The 24,042-nt window shown below is 32.0% G+C and overlaps 2 protein-coding genes and 1 pseudogene across 4 annotated transcripts; all 3 read left to right on the top strand.

Moving 5' to 3' along the window:
- Positions 1-2,996: 2,996 nt before the first annotated feature.
- LOC105776760 (nuclear transcription factor Y subunit A-7-like) lies at positions 2,997-7,341 on the top strand (annotated as a pseudogene).
- A 739-nt stretch (positions 7,342-8,080) lies between these two features.
- LOC105776759 (uncharacterized) lies at positions 8,081-11,530 on the top strand. 2 transcript variants are annotated; one of them, XM_012599657.2, is made up of 3 exons: positions 8,081-8,439; positions 8,551-8,691; positions 8,994-11,530. In XM_012599657.2, the coding sequence occupies exons 1-3, from the start codon at positions 8,404-8,406 to the stop codon at positions 10,974-10,976; spliced, it is 2,160 nt and encodes a 719-aa protein (XP_012455111.1). In that variant the 5' UTR covers positions 8,081-8,403; the 3' UTR covers positions 10,977-11,530. The 2 variants fall into 2 exon arrangements, with proteins under 2 accessions (XP_012455111.1, XP_012455110.1); XM_012599656.2 differs by having other exon boundaries at positions 8,991-11,530.
- Positions 11,531-17,244: 5,714 nt separating this feature from the next.
- Positions 17,245-23,996, top strand: LOC105776758 (homeobox-leucine zipper protein ATHB-14). 2 transcript variants are annotated; one of them, XM_012599654.2, is made up of 18 exons: positions 17,245-17,953; positions 19,059-19,218; positions 19,575-19,693; positions 19,785-19,875; positions 20,003-20,098; positions 20,191-20,304; positions 20,403-20,486; positions 20,582-20,737; positions 20,831-20,905; positions 20,987-21,093; positions 21,187-21,376; positions 21,473-21,661; positions 21,749-21,829; positions 21,987-22,121; positions 22,319-22,644; positions 23,028-23,139; positions 23,266-23,415; positions 23,637-23,996. In XM_012599654.2, the coding sequence occupies exons 1-18, from the start codon at positions 17,739-17,741 to the stop codon at positions 23,790-23,792; spliced, it is 2,556 nt and encodes an 851-aa protein (XP_012455108.1). In that variant the 5' UTR covers positions 17,245-17,738; the 3' UTR covers positions 23,793-23,996. The 2 variants fall into 2 exon arrangements, with proteins under 2 accessions (XP_012455108.1, XP_012455107.1); XM_012599653.2 differs by having other exon boundaries at positions 17,246-17,953; positions 21,987-22,127.
- The last annotated feature ends 46 nt before the right edge of the window (positions 23,997-24,042 follow it).

Raw genomic sequence — 24,042 nt, 5'->3', positions numbered from 1 at the left:
TTAGTCATACAATCACTTTTGCCTTCCTAACTATTATTATAACCCAATACTTCAAATACATTTTTATTTTTAAACATGTATGATTCTAAGGTAGACATAAAATGGGTAAATTTTAGAAAAGTAACTCATTATTAGAGGCATTATATTATCACATGTTTATTAATTTTAAAGGATAATTAGATCTTTGAATAGGTATAGTTCATATCTCATTAAAGCAAATGCCTATAAACTCTATAAGAACAAACATTTAAATGATAATAGTGTCATCAAAAGCTTTATTCCTCTTTTTTTTGGTTGAAATGTAAAGTAAAATATGTCTTTAAAATATTTTCTCATGTAATTTAAGGATATTTAAATTAATTTAGTTAATGTCGTATCAATGAACGTGTCATTTTGTTTTGATATTAATACTAGTACTAAAAAGGGTATAGTTAACCCCAAAATGAAAAAAAAAAAACTCCTTTAGTCCTTTAAAATTTACAAAATTTTTAATTAATTTAATGATAAAATTATATTTTAGTCCTCCTAAAATTTAAAATTCAATTTCACATTTTTAATTCCTTAAAAATTGTAAAATTTCACTGAAAAACATACATTTTAACTTTCATAATTGATATCAGACTCCTCCAAAAAAGTTTTGCTTCATGTCTTTCGTTGATTTGTTTATATATATATATATATATATACTTAAATTTTGAATTTCTTAATAAATTATATTTTACACATGCATATAAATACATATCAATTACAATCATGTAAAGAAGTTAATATGTTTTTTATCTACTATTAATTACATCATACATAAATAATAATAAAATATCATAAATTTTAAATAAATTTAGATGAGTTAGACTCGAGTTTTGAATATTGAAATTCAAAAGTAAACTATATTTCAAATGAGGGCCAGCCACTTATGGAATCCCCTTCTCCTGGACTCGCGTGTAACTGATCCCTTTTCCAGCTTCAAGTTTTAACTGTCAAGCCATCAACGGGCAACGGTCACCTGCAGTGGCACCTTGTTGGCTTATCCCCACGTATTTCTTGGCTCGAATTTGCTCACCTGTCTCCCTGGTCAGAACCTTCACTGCCCGAACCTCTTTTGGTTGAAATTTATAGGGATAAAATAATATTTAGTCCTTAAATTTAGAATTGTTTTAATTTGGTCTCTCAACTTTTTTGTCCATATTAATCTTAGAATTTGGCATTTTTTTTTCCAATTTGATTACTGAACTTTAATTTCATTAAGGTGTTACTGCATCATACATTAATAAAATTAAAGTTTAGGGATCAATTGAACAAAGTTACCAAATTTTAAGATTAATGCGGATAAAAATAAAACCATAATAAAAAAGTTGTTAAATTTAGAGACTAAATATTGATCTATCTCAAAATTATAACTTGGACAGTAATTGGATTTTTGGGTTAAAACCAAATATAAGGTAGAGTTGTAAAGAGTTGGATGTTCCACAAATAATATATCAGATTTGAATATTGTAAATGATAAAACAATGTTGAATAAGCTTTACTCTTTATATAATTTAATTCCAATTTTTTTTGGAATCTATTTTGAATAAAAATTTAAAGCTATCAAAAGTCAATTCTCAGAAAATCAACTAATACAATAGATATTTGATCAAGCTATTTATATAATTTTTATTTTAGAATTACATCTTTGAAAATATGAACATTAATTTTAACTTGCTTCATGACTAATTTTCTATAATCAAGGGATTTTATTTAAACTCACATTTAAAAATATCAACACTATAAATGAACTTTGATAGAATGTGTAATTTTATATATGAAATTTAATTTTGTGAGATTTTCATAAATCATTAACAACATTATCGAATTAACACTATTTTAAGTTGATATATTACATACAAACAATCATAATATTTCAATATGAATAACAATTTAAATTTCACGTGTAAATTTACATCAAATCAATATTCACGTATCAAATTACATATTAGATCAAACATTATGTATAAATTTGATATTTATCACAAAATATTGAAACAAATATCATTTATACAATTCATTATACATAAAATGATGCTGCTAGTCAATCCTTTTACTTTTGAATTAGTCAAATTTAGGCCTTGTATTTTTTCTTTTGAAATACAATCTTGACCCAATAATAGCAGTAATTTTGTTATTAATCTTGTACTATGCGTAAAATTGTAGATTTAGTCCATATTATTTAATTTGATCATTTTAGTCTCTATACTTTTCCAAATATCAAAATTTAAGTCTTGATGAAAATGGTAACAATTAAGCCCATCAACTATTTTTTTGAATAATGTTTGAAAATTACAAACTAATATTAGAGTACACATGTGATAATATGTTTGCAGCATCATATTTTGAAAGAGAGCAGAATTCAACTTAATAAATTTAATAACTAACATTTAGTCAGGACTGGAAATTTAAATTTTGAAAATACAAAGACAAAAATATCAAATTAAAGTATAGTGACTAAATCGATAACTTACATATAGTACAAAGACTAATAATAGAATTCAACCAATGTATTCCACTATAGACTTGAACCTTCGTGAAACCGAATGTACCCTATCCTTTTTCCGCATACCACGTGTATGATCAACGTCACAACAAAAATATTAAAGAAATTAAAGACAACTATTTTTACGTTCTATTTCAAATTCAATAATTATATTTTTATTAAATTTACCATCAAATTTATTTATTTTTAACATTAATATCGTTATAAATTATTATTATATTTATTCTTTTTATAGAATGCTTAAAATTACATAAGGATAATATATTTTAATGTATTCAAATTTATGTTCTATTATGTTAACAACAATTGAATTATGATTTATTAATTTAATTTCAATAAGTATAATTATAAAATTTATATAAAATATATTTTAATAGCTAATGACGAGTAATTCGGATTTCTAAGTTACAAAAATGAGCTCGAATAAAATAAATGAAAAATAATTTTTGAACCGCAACTCAAACCATTAATTTAGTAATTTTTTTAATTTTCAGTGCTGTTGGATTTTCATTTTCCTTTTCTTTGATTTGTCGTTTTCTCTGTTTCCAAACACACATGTATACGCAGAGATTTGTTGGTCCATCTTCCGGCAAACGGAAAGAAATGTAAATCAAACAGCTCTCTGCTATACAGAATTTCAGTCACCTCTATTTAAGGTAAAATTTCGATTGTCGATGAACCCTAGTTGTTGTAGTTTTGCTTTCTTTTTCAAATTAAAATTTATGCTGTTTCCTTTTTAGAGGTATAGAGAATTTATCCATAAACTATCATTTGTTAATTTATTTTTTTAATTGTATCTTTCTCAAATCTTCTAAAATTCGAGCAAAGAGAATTATTAAAGTTTTTCTCTTCTGGCACTTCAATTTCCTATTTCGTTTGGATGTTGTGGAAGTGTAAAAAACTGTGATATATGGGATTTTCCGCATCGTTTTTTTTTAATTTCCATGAAGAATATTAAGTGAAAGAATGATTCCTTTTCAAAATAACATTAATTTTGAGCTTTTTTTATGTTCTTTCTTTCATTTAATTTCAGGAGTCAAATCTGTTGTTTAATTGAGTTGATTTTGTTTTACATGAGTTAATTTACTAAATTTAATCGGGGAATTTTTCCAGTTAAATTTATTTAATTTTCTTAGCAATCGTTTTGTATATTGCTCATTGGACTAGTTTTTTTTTTTTAAGAAAAGATTTTAGAATTCATTTAAATTCATGGTGATCATATCATTCTGTCGGTGCAATTAGGCACTGGGCAGACTAAGAGAATGGTTTAAAACTTAAAAGTTTGGAAGGGAATGATAGAGGGAAATTTTTCCAAGCCACTTTAATTCTTTCTTTTTTCAGTTTTAGGTTTTAATTCAGTTAACAGTGAGTATCTAAATTGAAGTTGATATGATTCATGTTACTCAGGACATTGGTGTAGGTGTCGGACATGGGTATGTTTAACTTTTTTCTATGTACATGGAGGATCTTTTGGAATGTCATACCTACTTGTATCCAAATATGCATCGGACATTGTATGAATTTGTAGCTTGTGGTAAAAGAACAAGCAAAAAAAGAAAGAAGAGCTTGAGTTTATTTGTTTACTCATTTTGCTTGAAACATTTTTAGGTGCAATGATCCAATTGCAATAATTACCAATTTCATGGGATGTTTCAATCATGTATTCTATAAATTTAGTTTACACTTGTAGGTTTAATTATCTTGAATTTGGACTATTTTTCTGTTAGGATTTGTAATGATTACCACTTCCTTAAGATACTCTTTGGTGTTACTTTTGCTTTATTCCTTTGGGAAGCAAAACTTAGAAGTGTGTTTGGATGCTAAAGAAAATAAATCTTTCTGAATAATCTAAAATCAAAGTGTGTAATATTTTAGAAAATAAAAACATGTGCATTTTAGTGAGATTTCATTTTAATTAATCATGAAATTTCTTTTTCTTTTCAGTAATTTTTTTTATGAAGCAAAAGGCAAATAGTAAAAGTTACAATAAAAAAATGCCTAATCAACAACTTACGTTTATTGAGGGAAATAGTAGAAGTAACAATCAAACAATGCCTAATTGACTACTTCTATTTAAGGAAGAGATATTGGGTATAGTAATGCTCTCTGAAGCAAGCTCATATTGTTTTCATTGCATGCTTGTATTTTGTAAAAACTTTTGATTGCCAAAACTTTATGAAAATTGCTTTGAATCTAAAAGATGCCAAGAGAAGCTCCAAAAAGTACGAATACAGACTTGGATTAAAATCTAAATTGTTTGATGAAAGTGCTCTGATTCTTTATACTGCCTTGACTTTGCTTCTGTTGGTTGTTCTGCCAGATTTGAGTTTGCAGATCCTCTGGTCACAACAGCGTCATGACTTCCTCTGTGCATGATCTTTATGGTATTTTTTTTGTCATATGTTTTGTCAACTTCATGTTTTATGGTTCCACCATGGTCATGTTCTTAAGAACTTTGCGATTGGATAAAATTTTGAATATTTTTGTGGCCTTCTTCATTTTCGAATTTGCTTGTTTTAATTTTTATTTCCCGGTGTTCAATCGAGGTAAGAAAAATGATATTTAAATAATGGGATTGAAAGGACCTTTTGGTTTCCAGCTTGTTGAATTCCTGTGTTTTTCCTCATTGCTATTTCATTTATTGATGGTATCTCTTACTGAGGGTTTTCCCGTGCAATGAAGACACGTACTGGGGTCATTTAGTGGGTATGATTTAGGCTGCATGGTTTGATTTTGTTGTAATAATCTATGTTAGTCCAACTTAGGTGTGAATTCGAGAACGACAAAGGTGTGTTTAGTTTATTTGAAGATATTTTCATGTATGTCCAGAAATGTGCCAGAATCGAGAATGTTGAGAAAAATGAAGAGTTGGAGCAACATAAGTCTTAATTTGTGCCTGGAAGCATTGTATCTTATTTGTCTCTGTGCTTTCATTTTATTGACCTTGTTCTGTTAATGCTCTTCATTTTGAAATTTGAATTAACTGCTCATTGTTATCCCATTTATTGGGAGGGCTCCTTGTGTCGCTATGTTACACGCATGCAATACTGAGCCATTTGGTGGGGTTTGTTGACGTTATTGTTTTATTTGTGCCTCCAATGCTTTCTATCTTAGTTGTCCAAGTGGTTTCCTTTTATGGACATTGATTGGTGGCTGCTCTTCATTTGGAGTGCTCTCTTATTATGGTTTTGATTTTAACTAATTTACTCCTGCCAGATGATAACGAAGTTGGTGAACAGCAAAAACACTTAGAACCCCACAACCAGTCGTCATCTCCTGCAACAGGACTTTCTCCCTCTGCCATCACAACCCGAAATATCCCATACATGACATCTCAACATGCTGCGGTACCATCTTCAGAGTAAAATCATTTTTAGCATCAACATTTATTTTCATTTTTGCTTTGCCTTTGAAGCATGTTTGCACTGTTCATCTATTTTACGTTAAATTAGTGTTAAAACATTTAAAAATAAATATCAAACTGGTGGTTTGACCTCCAATCTGATTTTTTTAACACTGGCGGAGGTCCAATCAGTTGACCCTCTGACCCGATTTTGTTACAGATCTCTGATAGTTTATTTGTTTCCTTGGCTTATGACATTGAAGGCACCGGCTACTTACCCTTATCCGGATCCATATTATAGAAGCATATTTGCTCCCTATGATGCTCAACGATATCCTCCGCAGCCCTGTGGCGGTTAACCTATGTGGGTATGTGTTTTACACAGCTGTGTTCAACTTTTTCTATGTTTTTCCAGGTATATAGAGGGTCCCTGAAGGGTAATATCCCATGTCCATATTCAAATGTGTCAGACATGGGTATTTCTAGAAAAATGTAAAGTCGGGGCAGCGTAGTTTAGGACTGAAGTTTGGCTTATTTTGGCTTTCATTTTAGGTCCATCTTCAGTTGATGGGTATTCAGCAAGCAGGAGTTCCTTTGCCATCAGGTGCAGTTGAGGAGCCCGTGTTTGTTAATGCAAAACAATATCATGGCATCTTGCGACGTCGACAATCTCGTGCAAAAGCCGAATCAGAGAATAAAGCTATCAAGTCTCGGAAAGTATGTTAACTTTTTTTTTAAATTCTTTTCCCATTTAAATGTTTACATTCGGTTTTGCAACAGTGACTCATTAGTCACCACCGCAATAATTTTGCAGCCATACTTGCATGAATCCCGTCATTTGCATGCATTGAGACGAGCAAGAGGATCTGGGGGTCGATTTCTCAATTCAAAGAAAAACGAAAGCAAACAGAACGATGCAGCATCAGGTGATAAATCACAGTCCAATATCAATCTGAACTCCAATAAAAGTGAGGTATCTTCCGTGGAGGGCACATCTTGAAATTTTGGAAGCAATTACATATACATGCAGTGGTCTTATTGCTTAAAAGCCAGAAAAATAGGTTTGATCAGCCTTTTTCCAACAGTAGCATAGTATCGGAATTGCTTCTTTTTAGCTCAGAACTTACATCTTAAAAGTGTGTATAGACTTCGAAGTAATAGCAGGACCTTAGGGAGGTTGTTAAAACTGAAGCAAGGTAGAGTGTTGTTTAAGTGCATTTACAGTTCTCTTGCACATTTTTATCCGAGGGACCGATAGTTAATCCGCATGGACGTGTTTCTTTGCACTTAAATACTACGATAGGAGAAAAAACTGGAGCCTTGTCGATTGGTCGGGTCTGGTTGATTTAGTATAGGAAGGTTAGATGTCGAAGTAGTAGTATCAGCCCTTCTCGTTATATATATATACAGGTACTTATATGTGTTATAAACTTGGATAATAATCTGAAATGGTTTAATTGATTTGAAACTCTGTGTTTTTGTTTATGTTTGGGCATTGCTTAGAGTAAATGGATGTTTAGTTTGTATAATTATGGGTTTTGCCAAATTGAAAGTTTGGGCCAGCTTTATGTATGTTTTATTTGGAAATATGTATATCATCTCACTCAATTTGATTATATTTAGAGTTGAGATCGAGTTTTAAAATTGACTAATTAAAAATGTACATTAACTAAAATTTGCCATTAAATCCACAACTAATATAGAATACAAAAGAATAATAACAAAATTTGACCAATGTTTTATGAAATGAACAATTTTTCATTTTAATTTTTATTGAACTGATTGGCTTGGGGATTTAGTTTTTCAATAGGGATTAATATACTATTTAGTACCTATATTTGTTTTGAATGTTCAATATGGCATCTAAATATTTTTGTCTCAAATTGGTACCTAAGTTTGGATACAATGTTCAAATTGGTACCCAAACCACGAACAAATATTTGACACATGTACTGTAGTAAAAAAATATATAGGTACTTAATTGAGACAAAAGAAAAACACAGGTAACAATTCGAATATTGAAGTCAAACGCAGGTACTTGTATGGGACAAGAAAAAACTGAAGTATCAGTTTGAAAAAGATTAGGTATCAAATTGAACATTAGAGTCAAAATTAAGTATCAAATTGAGACAAAAAATTGAGCTACCAAATTAAACATTGAAGCTAAATATAGATGCCAAATAATATATTATACCCTTCAACAAATGACAGAGAATTGCTAGAAGAAAGTGCAACGGCTCATCATGACGGCAAAATATTATAATATTAAAAAATAGGGACAAAAAATAATAATAATTTTTTTAACACTAAAAAACAATAATTTATTTAAATAAAATATATTATAATCCAACGTTCCATTTCTACGGGTTGTCCAGTTACCAACCGGTTCCAACATTTGAAATTTTAGCCCGCCCTACCGTACCCAAATACTGTATCAGTTCGTAAACTCTACGGTCTCGCCGCCGCATTCTTCAGATCTACTCCCCCACCGGTCGCGCCACCGCCGCACCACCACAACCAAAGTCACAGGATGTTCCTCCCTCTTCCCTCGCCTGGGTTGCTTCAGGTATATCCTCCGCTGCCGCCCCCGCTTAATTTTGTTTTTCAAAATTTGTATTGATTCATGAAGCAAGACGAGATCTGATCTATTTTATATTTGCTTTTTTCTCGTTTATAGTCGAAGCATGCTCAAGCAAGAGGGAAAAAAGGTCTCTACGAGGAAGATGATGTTGCCAAATCTGAGCTGATACTGAATGAGAAACAACAAGAACAACAAAATCCTTCGCATTTGTCTGATATCCGTTCACACCGTTATCCTGTAAGTTCCGATCCACTTCTTAGAATGATTATTTTACCTTAAGTTAGGCTACAATGTGATAATAGTTCAGTTTCAAGATGATTTTGTAGTTAATGAGCGGTATTTTGATTTTTTTTTTAAAGTTGAATTGGAATCGAATGTTATAGATGCCGGAATTGAATTCTACAGGTCAGATCGGAACTTAAATCGAATCGAATCGAAGGTTCCGGTTCGAATAGATAATGCTAAGCTAAGTCAGTGGGATCCTGGAAATGGCTCATTGAAAATTATGAATAATTTATATGGCGTCTTTCTTATAGCAGGGTTCTAGAAGAGCTTTTCAAGCTGTTGAAAACATCATCCATGGCAGCAACGGTCATCTTTCATCTTCTGCTTCTGCTTCCATTGAAGCACCAAAGGGTTGTCTCAAGTTCTTGCTCTCCCACTGTTCTTATTCTTCTTCCCCTGCTGCTACTGGTAGTACTCGTAAAACCGCTTTGAATCGCCGTTGTCACACTAAAACCCCGAAATCTGCTCGCGTTTCCCGTCTCCCTCGATCCAAACCCTTCTGTTTGACGAAGGAAAATTCTTCGTCTGCATCTGTTTCCAACAAACTAAACCGAGTTAAGAGTTCCAAATCTTCCAAATCATCAACTTCGGAGACACCTACTGTTTTCAATCCTGTGGTTGAGTCGCATTCTGAGGAGTCCGAGGAGCTTCGGTTCACTCCCATGGCTGCTAGTAAGATTGCAAGTTGTTCTGTATTGGATCATCTAGCTGCTGGTAATGGTAATTTGAAGAATAGGCTCGTTGATGATGAGAAATCGAACACTAGCTCGAGTAAAAGTAAAACACCACCGCTGCAGGCTTCGTTTTCTCCAGAGATCCAGTGTACTGCAACCATGGCAACCTCGGCAACCACGCCTGCCTGTTATGGTGCCGGTCATCTCATTTCCGGGGTTACAGATAAGAGAAAATGCAGGGCCAGAGGTGTGCTTGCTGTAGTTCGATCAAGACTGAATAATGAAAAATCGAACACCAGCTCTAGTGACACTAAAACACCACCCCTGCAAGCTTCATTTTCTCCTGAGATCCAGTCTACCGCAATGGCAACCACTCCTGCTTGTTATGGTGCAGGTCATCTCCTTTCCGGGGTTACTGATAAGAGAAAATGTAGGGCTAGAGGTGTACTTGCTGTAGCTCAAGCCGGACCGATTGATGATGGTATCTTAAGCAATGGTTCTAACGATGCCAGCTTTGAAGAAGATTGTGATGCTGGACTCGATAACAAGTTCAGTGCTTCAATGTTGCCTTCACCTGTTGAGGCTTCAATGCATTGGCTTTTGTCTCCTTGTCATGAAAACGATCACGACAAGGATGACAACCAGCATTCTGCTTCTTCACATGGATTTCTCGAAGAACATAAGACACGTCTTTCTCCTTCATCGCCGTTATTAGATCTTGGTGTTTCTTTTGACTGGTGTAACTTCAGCAATGACACAAGTGATGCTACAAATAGCGGCACCGGAAAGAGCCAAAGGAGCACAAACAGTATGCTTATTTCAACTCAAGGCCCTCGGTTTGGACTAAGTTTGGATTGTTCGTCTTCTCCAAATGTCACACCTTATTCCGGACTGATTCCCCCGAAAGAAGAGGAAAAACACGGCTATAATATCGATGGACGAAACTCTCCGTTATCTGCAGATACATTAGGGAGTGAAAATGTTATGCAAACCCCAAAATCGGATTCAAGCTTGGAAAGACCTGTTATGTTGTCATGTTCAAGATTAAAGGATCACAAGAGACCTCATCACCTTCATTCTGAGCTACTCTCAATAACCGAAGATCTCCGAATGGCGAGCTTGTCACCGGAGAGCCATTTATCGATATGTGATACTAATAGTTCGAGTATTAAGTTTGATCACTTGTCTACACCTTCCGATTCTATGGATCTTTCTCGGTTTCAGAAAATTTTGGATGATCGATATTTGTGGAATTCGAATTCTACATTTGAGGATGTGTCACAATCCGAATTGAGAATATCTTGGAGGGAAGGATTAGCAAGTCGGATTTTCGAGATGGATGAGTTCGATAGCTGCAGATGCCTATCTGATGAAGAGGAAGACTTGAATGTTGATGCTGGAAATGTTCCAACTATAAAAAATGGCGATGAAAACAAAGAAAAGCTTCATTCTCCATTACAATGTTCATATGCAGAGTCCATTGCAACCGATGGAGGCGGTTTGGCTCAGTCCACCGATTCCGATTGGAACCTTTGCTACAAGAACAATTTATTTCAAGTATAGCTATTCGGCTTCCGTACAATGTTCGTATGCAGGGTCCACCAACTCGGATTGGAACCTTTGTTTCAATTATAGTTCATGGCTCTATAATATGTTCATATTCCAAGCCCCACTTAGCACTGATGGAGTTATTGTTTGGATCGGTCAGCGGATCCGGATTTGAACCTTTCCAACAAGAGCAATTCTCTCCAAGTACATGGCTATCATACAGTGTTCATATGCCGTTTCCATTAGCACCGATGGAGATACGGTTCAGCTCGTTCACAGGATTTGGATTCCGCAACCCGAATATCTGACGACCTTGGCCGTGACCGAGATTAAGGGTGAGTTTGGATGGACAGTGTGTTTACCTGCGGTTAGTGTAAAAACAGTGGTGGCGGTGAGATTAGATACTGTAGCGATACTGTAGCGTGAGACAAAAAGTAAGCTAAACGCACCGCACCGCACCCAATCGCCCGTCCAAACTCACCCTAAATCAGGCAAGGTTCACACTTTGTATTGTCTATATTTGTTAGTTTCTCTTTCAATTTCACCTCTCTTAATTTTCATGCGTGAAATTTTACTCTTCTTAACATTATCAACATTTTTCTGACAAATTTTTAAAATTTTTGTATTTCTTTTAAATAATCTCATCAGCATTCTCGAACTCACATATTCGTACATTGACAATAATACACATGGCAATCGAGCTAAGATTCAATCAGTTTAAAATCTCTATACTTTTAATATAAAATTTTAATTTAGTCGATTAGTCAATTATTGAGTGTAAATATATTCCATACTTAAAATACGAGTATTATTAAAACAAACATAAATAATAATTTAAAATTTCTAAGTTTATGAAATTAATTCCAATCTAACCTTAAACAATTAAAATCTTTTTAACTAAAACTTTATGAGATTTATAAACAAATTTTAATGCAACTGAACATTAATATCTTCTGAAAGTCAGAACTTCCTTTTGCTGCCCTTTTCCAAGGTTTTGATAAATGAATTCATATCACTGCTAATAATAGTAAATATTATATATATATATATATATATATATATATATATGAAGTTTATGCCTTTATATTCTTCTGTCTTAATTCATTCATTCATTCATGTTTCAAGTTGTCTATTTATAGAGGTAGGGCCTCCCATGTTTAAAAATGTTATAAATCAAAAGAATTTATTTAATCAAAAATCGAAAATAATAAATTGATTTTGAACTAATTTAAAGATAAAAGAAAAATTTATAAATTTTTAATAAATATGAATAAACTAAAATTAAACAAATAAACATGAATAGGAATTCGTTTGTTTGGGCTTACTTAATTTACGACTATGGATGGTAGGGTGAGGCAGTTTTGTTGTTGCCCCAACCTTTGCCCAATGTACCCCTAATATAATCCGAACCTAAACTTAATTTAAAATTAAATATTAATTTACTCACTCAAAAAATCAAAACTATATCAAATTTTGACCTAACCAAATATACCATAATTTTTATTTTTATTTTTATCAAAATAAAATAATAATTTTTATTATATTTTAATGATGCTATTAACTATTTTCTAGATATAATTATGGTAGATCAAAACTTGTTAAATAAGGACTATAATTTTTAAAAGAAAATGAAAATCATAAAATAATAATATTTAATTTTATTTTTGTTTCCCTTAGGACCCACGCATATATAAAAAGGAAAATGAAAAGACCTTTACACCTCTATCATGCAAACCACCAACCAACCTCACATAATAATATACATGTAAATTTTTAAAATATATTTATAAATAATTTTTTTAAAAAGTGAGAAATGTAAAATAGAAGCAAAGGCAAAGCAAAGTGAGAAAAATGGTGCAATGGTGGGGTCTCAATTTGCCATCTGTTAACTTACCATTCTTTCTTTTTTTAGGGTCTTCCTCCACACAATTCTATATTTTTCCACATCATAAAAACTAAATTATACTATTTCAAATATCGGATTATACAATTAGATAGATTAAAGGATTTATTTATTTATTTTTAACAAAAAAGAGATAAAATATAATCAGACCATTAATATAATTTTTTATGATATTTTTTCTAATTGAATCAAATCTAAATTTACAAACTCTTTAATTAAAATTAAATTTTTTATATTTATTATCAACATTCGATAAATAATTCGACTAGTAAATAGGTCTCGAGATATCAAAGTGATATATATTAAATTAAAAAAGAAAAGAAAAAAAAAGGGTTTTCACAATCATATAAGGGAGAAGGAGACAAGACGACACACTGGTGAATTATTTTTTCTAAAACTAAAACCATGCCATTGACTTTGTCCCCATCATACCTCACTAATCATATTAATAATTTGTATTTTTATATTATATTTATATGTTTTTATATGAGAAAATATTGTATGAAATTGAGATGTCACGTCATTTGTATCCCTTTCTAATAGTTTAATGTCATATTAATTTTTTATCTTGAATTTAACATTTTTTCTATAAAAATCAAACCCAACCGAAAATATTAGAATTAAAAAAATTTGACGTGACATTAAATTATTAAAAAAGATACAATGAATGTGACGTTCCAATTATATATATTATATTCAAGTTCCGTCTTATTTAAATTATATACGTTTTATTTTGATTTATATCTCGTTACGTTTGGATGCTATAATTATTATTATTTTATTACATCAATTTTAATATTTTGCCTCGAATTTGTTGACAATTTTCTAATATTTTTACAAATATTGAAAATTATTTTTTCTAAAAGGGATGCAATTAATAATTCAGAAGGTTGACATTTGTCATAAAAGTGTATTTTCTCCATCTTCAAAGCATCCAAAGTGGAAAGCTGTTTTTTTTTTTAGTTTTAACATTTGGCAATTCTTTATATATATAATATACATTCTATATTTATTTAAAATTTAATAAATTAATAGATAATAAATCATGTTAAAAATATTTTTATTATGTTTTTTTTCATGGTGAATATTCAATGATATCTCTTAATTTTGTCTTGGATTCTTCTGACTCAAGGCATGGAAGTGGGAAACACTTTGATTTGTTTAAAAAAAAGTTGGGTGGTGAATGCAATATATAGTGAGGGTCAATCTTATCGACAAAACATTGCTTTTCTATTCATTTTCTATTTAATTTTTTAAAATTAAATAATTCGATTTTTTAAAAATAATATTAATATAGGTTCTGCCATGCTTCGGCTTAGATGAATTATTAATGATTTTTGAATCAAATTATAGAGTAAATATTTGAATATTCAAATATATTTTAAATTTCTCTATACTTTATATATATTTGAAATTTAGTTTTTTTTAGTTTGAGAAATTTAGTCTATTTATTTTTAAATTTAGAAATTTAGAACTAATTGTTAACACCATTACATTTTTCGTTAAATTTATTGGTGTAACATTTTGAAAAAAAACTCTCTTAATAGCCATGTAATAAAAAATAATATTGAAATAGGCTTGAGTTTAACAAATAATTTTAATAGTATTAATAACTTTACGAGTTACATTAGCATATTAATCAAAACAACGATATTTGAACTAATTAATGATATTGTAAAAATTAAGCTACTAATTTATGTAAAAAATTGAAGTATAAAGATTGAATTTTAAATTTAGGTGTGATAGAGGAATTAAAATTTAAGTATAGCATAAGGATTTAAATTTAAAAAACTATTATTTTCCTATAAAATGCACAAAAAGAAGCCAATTCCACGTGTACGTTGCTTTTATATATAATTATATAGATAATATGTCAAGTTTAAATTGATTGAACTAATTCATAAACTACAATTGTTTGAATCAAATAGGATTTATCTGTCCAATTGGTGGATGGATTTAAATTGATTGAATTAATTTTTTATGAATTTTAATGATTTATTTAATTGAATGAAATTAATAAGTTGGAGGGACAAATGGACGATGATTGGTTTTGACTATTGATTATGTTTTGAAAACTTTACCTCGTACCTATTGTATATTTAATTTGTTTATTTATCATTCTTTCATTTATAATGAAGAAGTAATTACAGTATGTAATGACAAATTCAATGGGCTGGCAGGCCTAATTTCACCTTTAAAATTTATAAAATTTTAAATTAATAATAATAAAATTGTACTTTAACTTTTTAAAAATGATAAAATTTTAATTTAATTTTTTTAAAATTATAAAAATATAAATTATTAAAATAATAAAATTATATATTTATCATCATAAAAATTATACAATTTAATTCTGGCTCTCTAAACAAATATTTCTGGCTTACAAAACGAAGACAATAACCTCTAGAAGCTAAAGCTTTGAATACCGACAGTTCACAACTTGAATCCAAACAAGGGTTACGTCCATCACCCTTAACCATGCCCATTTTGAAACTTTTTTTTTCCATGAGCACGAGAGGAAATCTCCTCTCATGTCCTTCACCGCTTACCCGTGGCACTCTGAGATATCATGGAATGCCAGAGTCTCGTACCAAGTTCTCGCTTGGAACATAATGTTGAAACTTATTTGTCAAGTCGATGTCGATGGTCGGCTAAAACCCATCATCATCGGGCCACATTTTCATTATCTTTCAAATCTGACTAAATTTTAAATACACAAATAATATAAGGACTTGAAACATATTTTAATTTCTTTTCCTCTCTCTCTTCACGCCTACCATGCAAACATGCATGCCCACGGATAGAGTGGCAGAGTGTTTTCACATGCATTTACACATCATACATACACATACACATACATACATGCATATGCATGCATGTAGCAACCAAACAAATGCTAGAGTGAGATTAAAAAAAAGTACTGATATATTGCAGAATGATGCTAGAAAGAGAAAAAGAGCTAAAACATCCATTTATTATTATATTATTGAAATAAAAATATAAAATATATAAAAAAAAGTAATAGGTAAAATGAATTAACATATTATACTTTTAAAAATAAATAATTAATCAATAATTAATACTTCCCAAAAAAGAAAAAGATTAATCAATAGCACACTGCACACTGCAGAATGCAGCAGAGTGCAGAGCTGGCCCTTTGAAAAATTTCGTTAGGCATTGGCTGTTTCTTTTCCTGTTTGCTTTTATCTGTCGCGTAATAATACTCATTAAATATTTTTATTTTTATTTAATTTATTATTTTATACAATAATTTACTTTTTTAATGATTCGATCAAACCTATTTAAATTATGCAGAAATTGATTTAAATTAAATTGCATTGATTCCAGCTCTGTTTGGCTTATTAATTATTAAAGAAGTATTTAATTTTATATATATATTTAAAGTTTTTAATAAAAATAAAATGTTGTTTATATTTAAAAATTAAATAAAAATAAATTTTGATTCAAACCATTCAATGTAAGTTGAGTTGGATTTATTCTACTATTATTATAACTATATATTAAGCTTGTTTTACAAGTTAATCAAGCATGAATAACGATTAAAATACTATTGTTTTAGAAGGTAAAATATAGGTTAACATAGTTAGAGCCTTAGAGGTCCCTACATTAGAGAGATTAAATCTAACTAGTCCCTCTGTTTAGTCTTTATATTATTTACAAAATTAAATAGGTCTAAATTATAACAAGTTTAATATTTTCAGTTTAAAAGTATTTTTAAAAATTATTATTTTTCAATTGCAATTCAATTTCAAATAAAAATTATTTCATTTACGAACTATAGGAACTTCAAAAGTATTAAATTTGAACATTTTTATCGACTATTTCAATTAAAATTTGTCTATTAAGTGTTAACTCGATTGACATAGATATTATTGTTTTTATAAGAAGATGTTTTTATTTAAAAGTCGGGTAAACATTATATTTTCAAAAAATAAAACTGCATTTATTTTATATTTTATAAATATATATTTTATTTTTCATCCACCATTACTCTATTATAATCTAATTTAAAATAAAACTAAAACAAACTCTATAAAAGCTTAATCAAAGTCCAAACATTCATAATAATTCAATTTTAATTTATTTGAAAAAATCAAAATTTTCATAAAATTCAAATTCAAAATCAACACTTTACTTAAAATATATAAAATTTCTTATGCACTCAATCTATAATCACACAACAAAGTTTCTCTTTGTTGCTTTCTATATTTTTCTCTTTTCATTTTCTGTGGGTTGGCAATGCTTTGGTATTTGTTTATTTCCTCTAAAAGTGATGATTTCTTTTTATCTTTTCATTTTTAAATTACATATAAAATTTTTCTTTTTTTTTTTTCTCTCTAAAGAATATCGAGATTGCTATCTTCAAGATAAAGGCACACCATGTTTGTCCTGTAATTTCATGCTCTTCTTTCTCATACTTTTGTTCTTTCAAAAAAAAAAAGAAAAAGAAAAAACCAATACAAAACAACAAAAGAGAACCCCCTCCATTATCATTATCTGATGAAGCTAGAGGAGGCTCTCCTGGAGGAGAGAGCCTACCTGTGATTTTGTAGAAAAAAAACACTACCATTCCCTGTCATTAAACCAAACAAGAGCTCAAAACATTGAAAACCTAAAGCACCAATCTTTGTTCTAAGCCAAAAAAAAAAACAACCCCAAGAGAAACAATCAAAATCCCAGTCCGGGTTTTCTTTTTGCTCTTGCTTTTGTTTAAAAAAAAAAGATTTTGGGGTGTGTTTTTTTATGTAAAAAGAAGAGGTAATCAAAAACAAAGTCTGGGCTTGTTTTGTTTTTTGTTGATCTCTTTCTCTGTATTGTTTTTTAACTTTTTGGGTGTTTTTAATGTGAAAAAAATGGCACTTTCCATGCACAAAGAGTCATTGAATAACAAGCAAATGGATAGTAGTAAGTATGTGAGGTATACACCAGAGCAAGTGGAAGCTTTGGAAAGAGTATACAATGAATGTCCAAAGCCTAGCTCTTTAAGAAGGCAGCAGCTCATTAGGGAGTGCCCTATTCTTTCCAACATTGAACCTAAACAGATCAAAGTTTGGTTTCAGAACCGAAGGTAAATCATTTTTTATTTCTTAGTCCTTTTTTTCACCATTTTTCTTGTATTGTTTGAGAAAAAAAATGGAAATGGGAAATGGCTAAATGGGTTCATTGATCTTGTTTCAGCTTTTCTTATTTGCTTATATGAAAAAAATAATGGGTTAGTTTCTCATTTGGGAAATAGCCAAATGGTTTCAGTGATTTTGTTCTGATTTTTCTTACTTGTTTTTAATCTAAATTTGTCCCTTTTTTTCCTGAGAAAATAATGGGATTTTTCTTGATCAAAATGTCCTGCTAGTATTTATTTTTATTTAGTTCTTTTTATCTCCATTTTTGTTTTTTTTTCATTTCAGTTTATTGTCTTGTGTTTGAAGGACCAAGGTAGAGTATAAGATCTTTTAAAAAACCTTCAAAAACACATAAATTTTGCAAAAATAAAAAGAAAAGTTGATCTTAAATTTTCAGAGGTCCATTTGGTTCTTATCAAGTGTTTTAAGAAAATATTTTGAGAAGTGTATGGTTCTTTTAATTGTTTTAGTAGCTATGCACTTGGTGATTTCTTTTTCCAGATTTATATTTAACTATATAAATTTGTACACCGAATCTATGTAGTCGCTAAACTAGATTATTTTGCATCATTGAAAAATAGAAGAATATATATATTTGTTTTAAAACCTTTTAATGAGGTGACATGATATGGTTTACTGGATTTATACACTATCATCAAATATAAATCTACTTTTTCCCTAGCACTTTACTTTTTCTTTCTTTTTGTAGCATTTTAGGCATCTCTTTTAAGCTGTAAAAGTATGTATATAAAAAACTTTAAAAATTTAAGCGTACTGTATTGGTAAATACTCGAGTCCATGTCTCTTCTCGATTCCGAAAACATATCTGCATGGTGTCTCTAGAGACTTGTAGATTGTTCTCTGTTGTATGTTTTCCACTGTGCCACACTTTGGTTTAAGATTAGTTATACGTGTATGTGGACATATATATATGTTTATTTAGAGATATATGTTATTTGGATAGTTCTTTCGTTTGTATCCCTGTATCAATATGTTGCTAATTTATGCATTTATTTAATGAGTTTGATGAACTATTTTCCTTGTTTTAAACAGATGTCGAGAAAAGCAGAGGAAGGAAGCTTCCCGTCTCCAGACGGTGAACCGAAAGCTGACTGCCATGAATAAGCTGTTGATGGAAGAGAACGATCGATTGCAAAAACAGGTCTCGCATCTTGTATACGAGAATGGATACATGAAGCAGCAGCTGCAGACCGTAAGTCTTTAGAACTTTAAAGCTAAATGGTTTGAAATGTTTGACATTCGATACTTTGCGCAGCACAATGTTCTTTTCTTTTGCATTATTTGTGTCCTGTCATTTTCTTGATTTCTTGTTTATATCAGAAACTAAGTTCCATTTATCAAACTTCCCAAATCCCACATTTGTACGATCATTTTGAAACAATATTACATAGCATTCTATTGAAGTGAACTAATTATGTTTCAACTGGTCGGTTTTGTGTTTTTTGTTTCTTTGATAAGCTTGTTCTAAAGCGTCTTTTCTCACATTATGGCATTGCATTATGTGTGTGCTTGATAGTTATTTTTCCTTATATTTACGATTTGTAACAGGCTTCAGTAACGACCACGGACAATAATAGCTGTGAGTCCGTGGTCGTGAGTGGTCAGCACCAACAACAGCAAAACCCAACACCTCGGCACCCACAAAGGGATGCTAACAACCCAGCTGGGTAAGCTAAAATGGTTCTCTTTCAGTTCAAACATGAAAATGTCATTTTCAATTGGTCTCACTATATGTAAACCGTGTTTACTATTTGCTAGTTTACTCACAATTGCTGAGGAGACCCTGGCAGAGTTCCTTTCGAAAGCTACCGGAACTGCTGTCGACTGGGTTCAAATGATTGGGATGAAGGTAATACTCGTTTATTATTCATTTTTCTGTGTCTGTTATCTAACTTATGCATGTCGGAGTTTTTTTTTCTTGATATTCGTACTCCCCATTACTTTTGAAATTTAACTTCACTGTTTTTATTACGTAGCCTGGTCCGGATTCTATTGGCATTGTTGCTGTTTCCCGTAACTGTAGCGGAGTAGCAGCACGTGCTTGTGGTCTTGTGAGTCTCGAGCCCACTAAGGTAATTATCCTCCCAAAAAATTAAAAGCAGTTCTTGTGATTAATGTGGGAATGCATGTAACTTTTTAAAGTACATGATGGATCTTATTACAGGTTGCGGAAATCCTTAAAGATCGTCCATCGTGGTATCGTGACTGCCGATGCATTGATGTATTGAGTATAATTCCGACAGCGAATGGTGGAACAATCGAGCTCATCTATATGCAGGTACATTATTGTAGATACTGCAATTCTTAAGTAAGCCATGAAGCTGAATTATGTAAATTTACAATCTTGGCTAATCTATCGGGTATATTGTTTACCAGACTTATGCGCCTACAACATTGGCTGCAGCACGGGACTTTTGGACTCTGAGATATACTACGAGCTTAGAAGATGGCAGTCTCGTGGTAAGTTATATTATGTTCCATGTAATTTTGGTCTCTCCTTGTCCCAACATTTCATTTTTCTTAAAGTTGTTTACTTTGCTCGTAACTGCGTGCAGATATGCGAGAGGTCCTTAACATCTTCTACTGGTGGCCCTACCGGGCCTCCTACTACAAGTTTTGTACGAGCCGAAATGCTTCCCAGTGGATTTCTAATTAGACCTTGTGATGGCGGTGGCTCTATCATTCACATTGTTGATCATGTTGATTTAGATGTGAGGATGGTCAACTACAATTTATGACTTTTAGTGGCTTAAAACCAATTCCATTAGTTGCCTTACTGGTTTTTGTACCTCTTTACGCACTAGGTTTGGAGTGTTCCTGAAGTTCTTAGGCCACTTTACGAATCATCCAAAATTCTTGCTCAGAAAATGACAATTGCTGTAAGTTAATGATTGAGATCGTACTTCATTTAATGTGTCAACTCTTCTTGTCTAAGTTTTATTTTACTTTCTATCATCCAGGCCTTGCGGCATATACGGCAAATTGCTCAAGAGACAAATGGAGAAATTCAATATGGTGGTGGTCGTCAACCTGCTGTTTTACGGACTTTTAGTCAGAGACTTTGCAGGTGAGGAACTTGTTGTAACTGATACACTTGGCTAACAAATCTAGCACCGTGTATATCTCAGTTCTGTGTTAACTGTTGTTTGAATAATATTAGGGGCTTTAATGATGCTGTAAATGGGTTTGTCGATGATGGTTGGTCGCTTATGGGTAGTGACGGTGTCGAAGATGTGACCATCATGATAAATTCATCTCCAGGCAAATTCTTCGGGTCTCAGTACAACACCTCTATGGTTCCTTCTTTTGGGGGAGGTGTACTATGTGCCAAGGCCTCAATGCTGCTTCAGGTGTTTTCCGTGTTGCTGAATATTATATGGGAATAATTCCCTTCCACTGCATTAGTTTTATTAACTTGTTGTAAATCTTGCAATATGGTTCCACAGAGTGTCCCTCCTGCATTGCTTGTTCGGTTTTTGAGGGAGCATCGGTCCGAGTGGGCTGATTATGGAATCGACACCTACTCCGCAGCTTGTTTGAAACCTAATCCTTACACTGTTCCATGTGCTCGGCCTAGTGGTTTCCCTAGTAGTCAGGTCATTCTACCTCTTGCGCATACAGTAGAACATGAAGAGGTGATCATTCTCGTCTATCGTTTTTCTTTACAATGAATTCTATTTGATTGATCTTCCATCAAATTGTTTTTTCAATCTTTGCTGTAGTTCCTTGAAGTTGTTCGTCTAGAAGGCCAGGCATTCACGCCTGAAGATGTAGCTTTGGCACGGGATATGTACTTATTGCAGGTTAGTTTAGTTTTGTAGTGTCTGAAGTTGTGTTTATTTCTATGTTACTCGGATTCAGATGCGAGTGTTGGACTCGAGTATGCTCAACATCAATTTTATTTGCAGCAATCTTTATTATTTGTTGTTTCCTTATTATTTTGAAAACACTTTGTGGCAGCTTTGCAGCGGAATTGATGAAAATGCAGTCGGTGCCTGCGCACAGCTTGTTTTTGCACCTATTGATGAATCGTTTGCCGATAATGCTCCATTGCTCCCATCTGGATTTCGAGTCATACCTCTAGATTCCAAGCCAGTTATGGTGACATTCCAACCTAGTTCTTCAATATTTTTTCGTTTCATGCTTGTACTTTATGTGAGATTTTGAGAGGAAAACAAAATAAAACCTGAGTCTGACAAACTCTTGGACTTTGTTCATTGATTATTAATTGCATTTGCTTTAAACTTATGCATTATTGTTGTACTTATTTTTGACAACTTCTTGTATTGTAGGATGGACCAGGAGCAGCTCGAACATTGGATTTAGCTTCTACCCTCGAAGTTGGTCCTGGCAGCAATCGCTCAACTGGTGATGGTGAGCCGAACAGTTATAACCTTAGATCAGTCTTGACCATTGCATTCCAATTCACTTTCGAGAACCACTTGAGGGATGACGTGGCTTCTATGGCTCGTCAATATGTACGTAGTGTTGTGGGATCTGTTCAAAGGGTTGCCATGGCTATTGCTCCATCCCGTATTAGCCCTGGCTTGGGACCAAAAAGCCTCCCTGGTTCTCCTGAGGCTCTTACTTTGGCGCGTTGGATTTGCCGAAGCTACAGGTAAGACTTCAATTTTATGCCATACTATTTTGTTTCATTTTTCTCTACTTATTGACATTTTGTGATGGATAATTGTTATTGAGTTATACCAGAAATGCTGGCTATTGTTGTTAATGAACCTATGTTACTCGAACTCAGGCACGTGTCAGATACTTGTACATGTTCGACATGGGGATATGTTTTTGCCTCGTGTCCAAAAATGTCCGATACGGACACTTTAAAAATGATGAGAAGTCGGGTTTGTTTCCCGTTTTCTTCGACAATGATTCAAGTATCTTTTATCGTGATTGAAGGGAGAAGTAAATTGTTTTCCATCGATTTCCTTTAGATTGTAATCTATCTCAGTGTGTAATAACAAATGGAAATTGTGTGGTTTGTTTCAGGATTCATACCGGTGGAGAACTCCTACGAGCTGATTCACAATCCGGTGATACTTTGCTGAAGCAACTGTGGAACCATTCAGATGCGATAATGTGTTGTTCATTGAAAACAAATGTAATGAAAATTCTCCTTTAAAAACGATATTCTCAAGTTGTATTCTGTGTTTTTACCTGGCTATCAAAAGCTCTTGAAATGCCTTGTTTTCGGGAAACTAACACAATCCACGGAATTATATTGCAGGCGTCTCCAGTTTTCACCTTTGCAAACCAGGCCGGGCTTGATATGCTAGAAACTACATTGGTAGCCCTTCAAGACATAATGCTGGACAAGATTCTCGATGAAGCCGGCCGAAAGAGCCTATGCGCCGAGTTCTCAAAGATCATGCAACAGGTAAAAATTATTCCAAACAGATTGAGCTTTGACATTGAATTTCTCTCGAAAAGAAAACAAGATAATCAAACCTGAGTATAACCAGTCGGTCCCTAAAACACTGCCTTACCACCTTTTCATTGGTTTTATGTAAATATAACCTATGTTACTCGGACTCGGGTGCATATTTTTTGTTCAAGATTTCCGTATATTCGGTACCTCTAAATCCGCAATATTTGCAGGGGTTTGCACATCTACCAGCAGGGATATGCGTATCGAGTATGGGAAGGCCGGTGTCCTACGAGCAGGCCATTGTGTGGAAGGTTGTCGATGATGACAACGATGATGCTGCCAATCACTGCCTCGGCTTGATGTTTGTAAACTGGTCTTTTGTGTGAGATCTTTACTGATAGATGTATCGAAAAATTAACTCTTAGGTATCTATCTATCTATCCATCTATATATATTAAGTTATATATATGTTTTTAGTGCTTAAAAAGGATTATATTATATATGTTTATGAAGTTATTGGCAGGATTTAATGGATATTATCAAGTGTTTTATGGGATATATATGGTTAGACATGGATGTTGGTTTGCTTATTTCTTGATATAGAATGGATAATTTATGCTAAAAGAATGTGTATGT

This window comes from Gossypium raimondii, chromosome 10 (assembly GCF_025698545.1).
Source record: "Gossypium raimondii isolate GPD5lz chromosome 10, ASM2569854v1, whole genome shotgun sequence".
Taxonomy (NCBI): Eukaryota; Viridiplantae; Streptophyta; class Magnoliopsida; order Malvales; family Malvaceae; genus Gossypium; species Gossypium raimondii.
The sequence above is the reverse complement of the archived record's forward strand: the minus strand, read 5'-3'. Positions and strand labels throughout refer to the sequence as shown.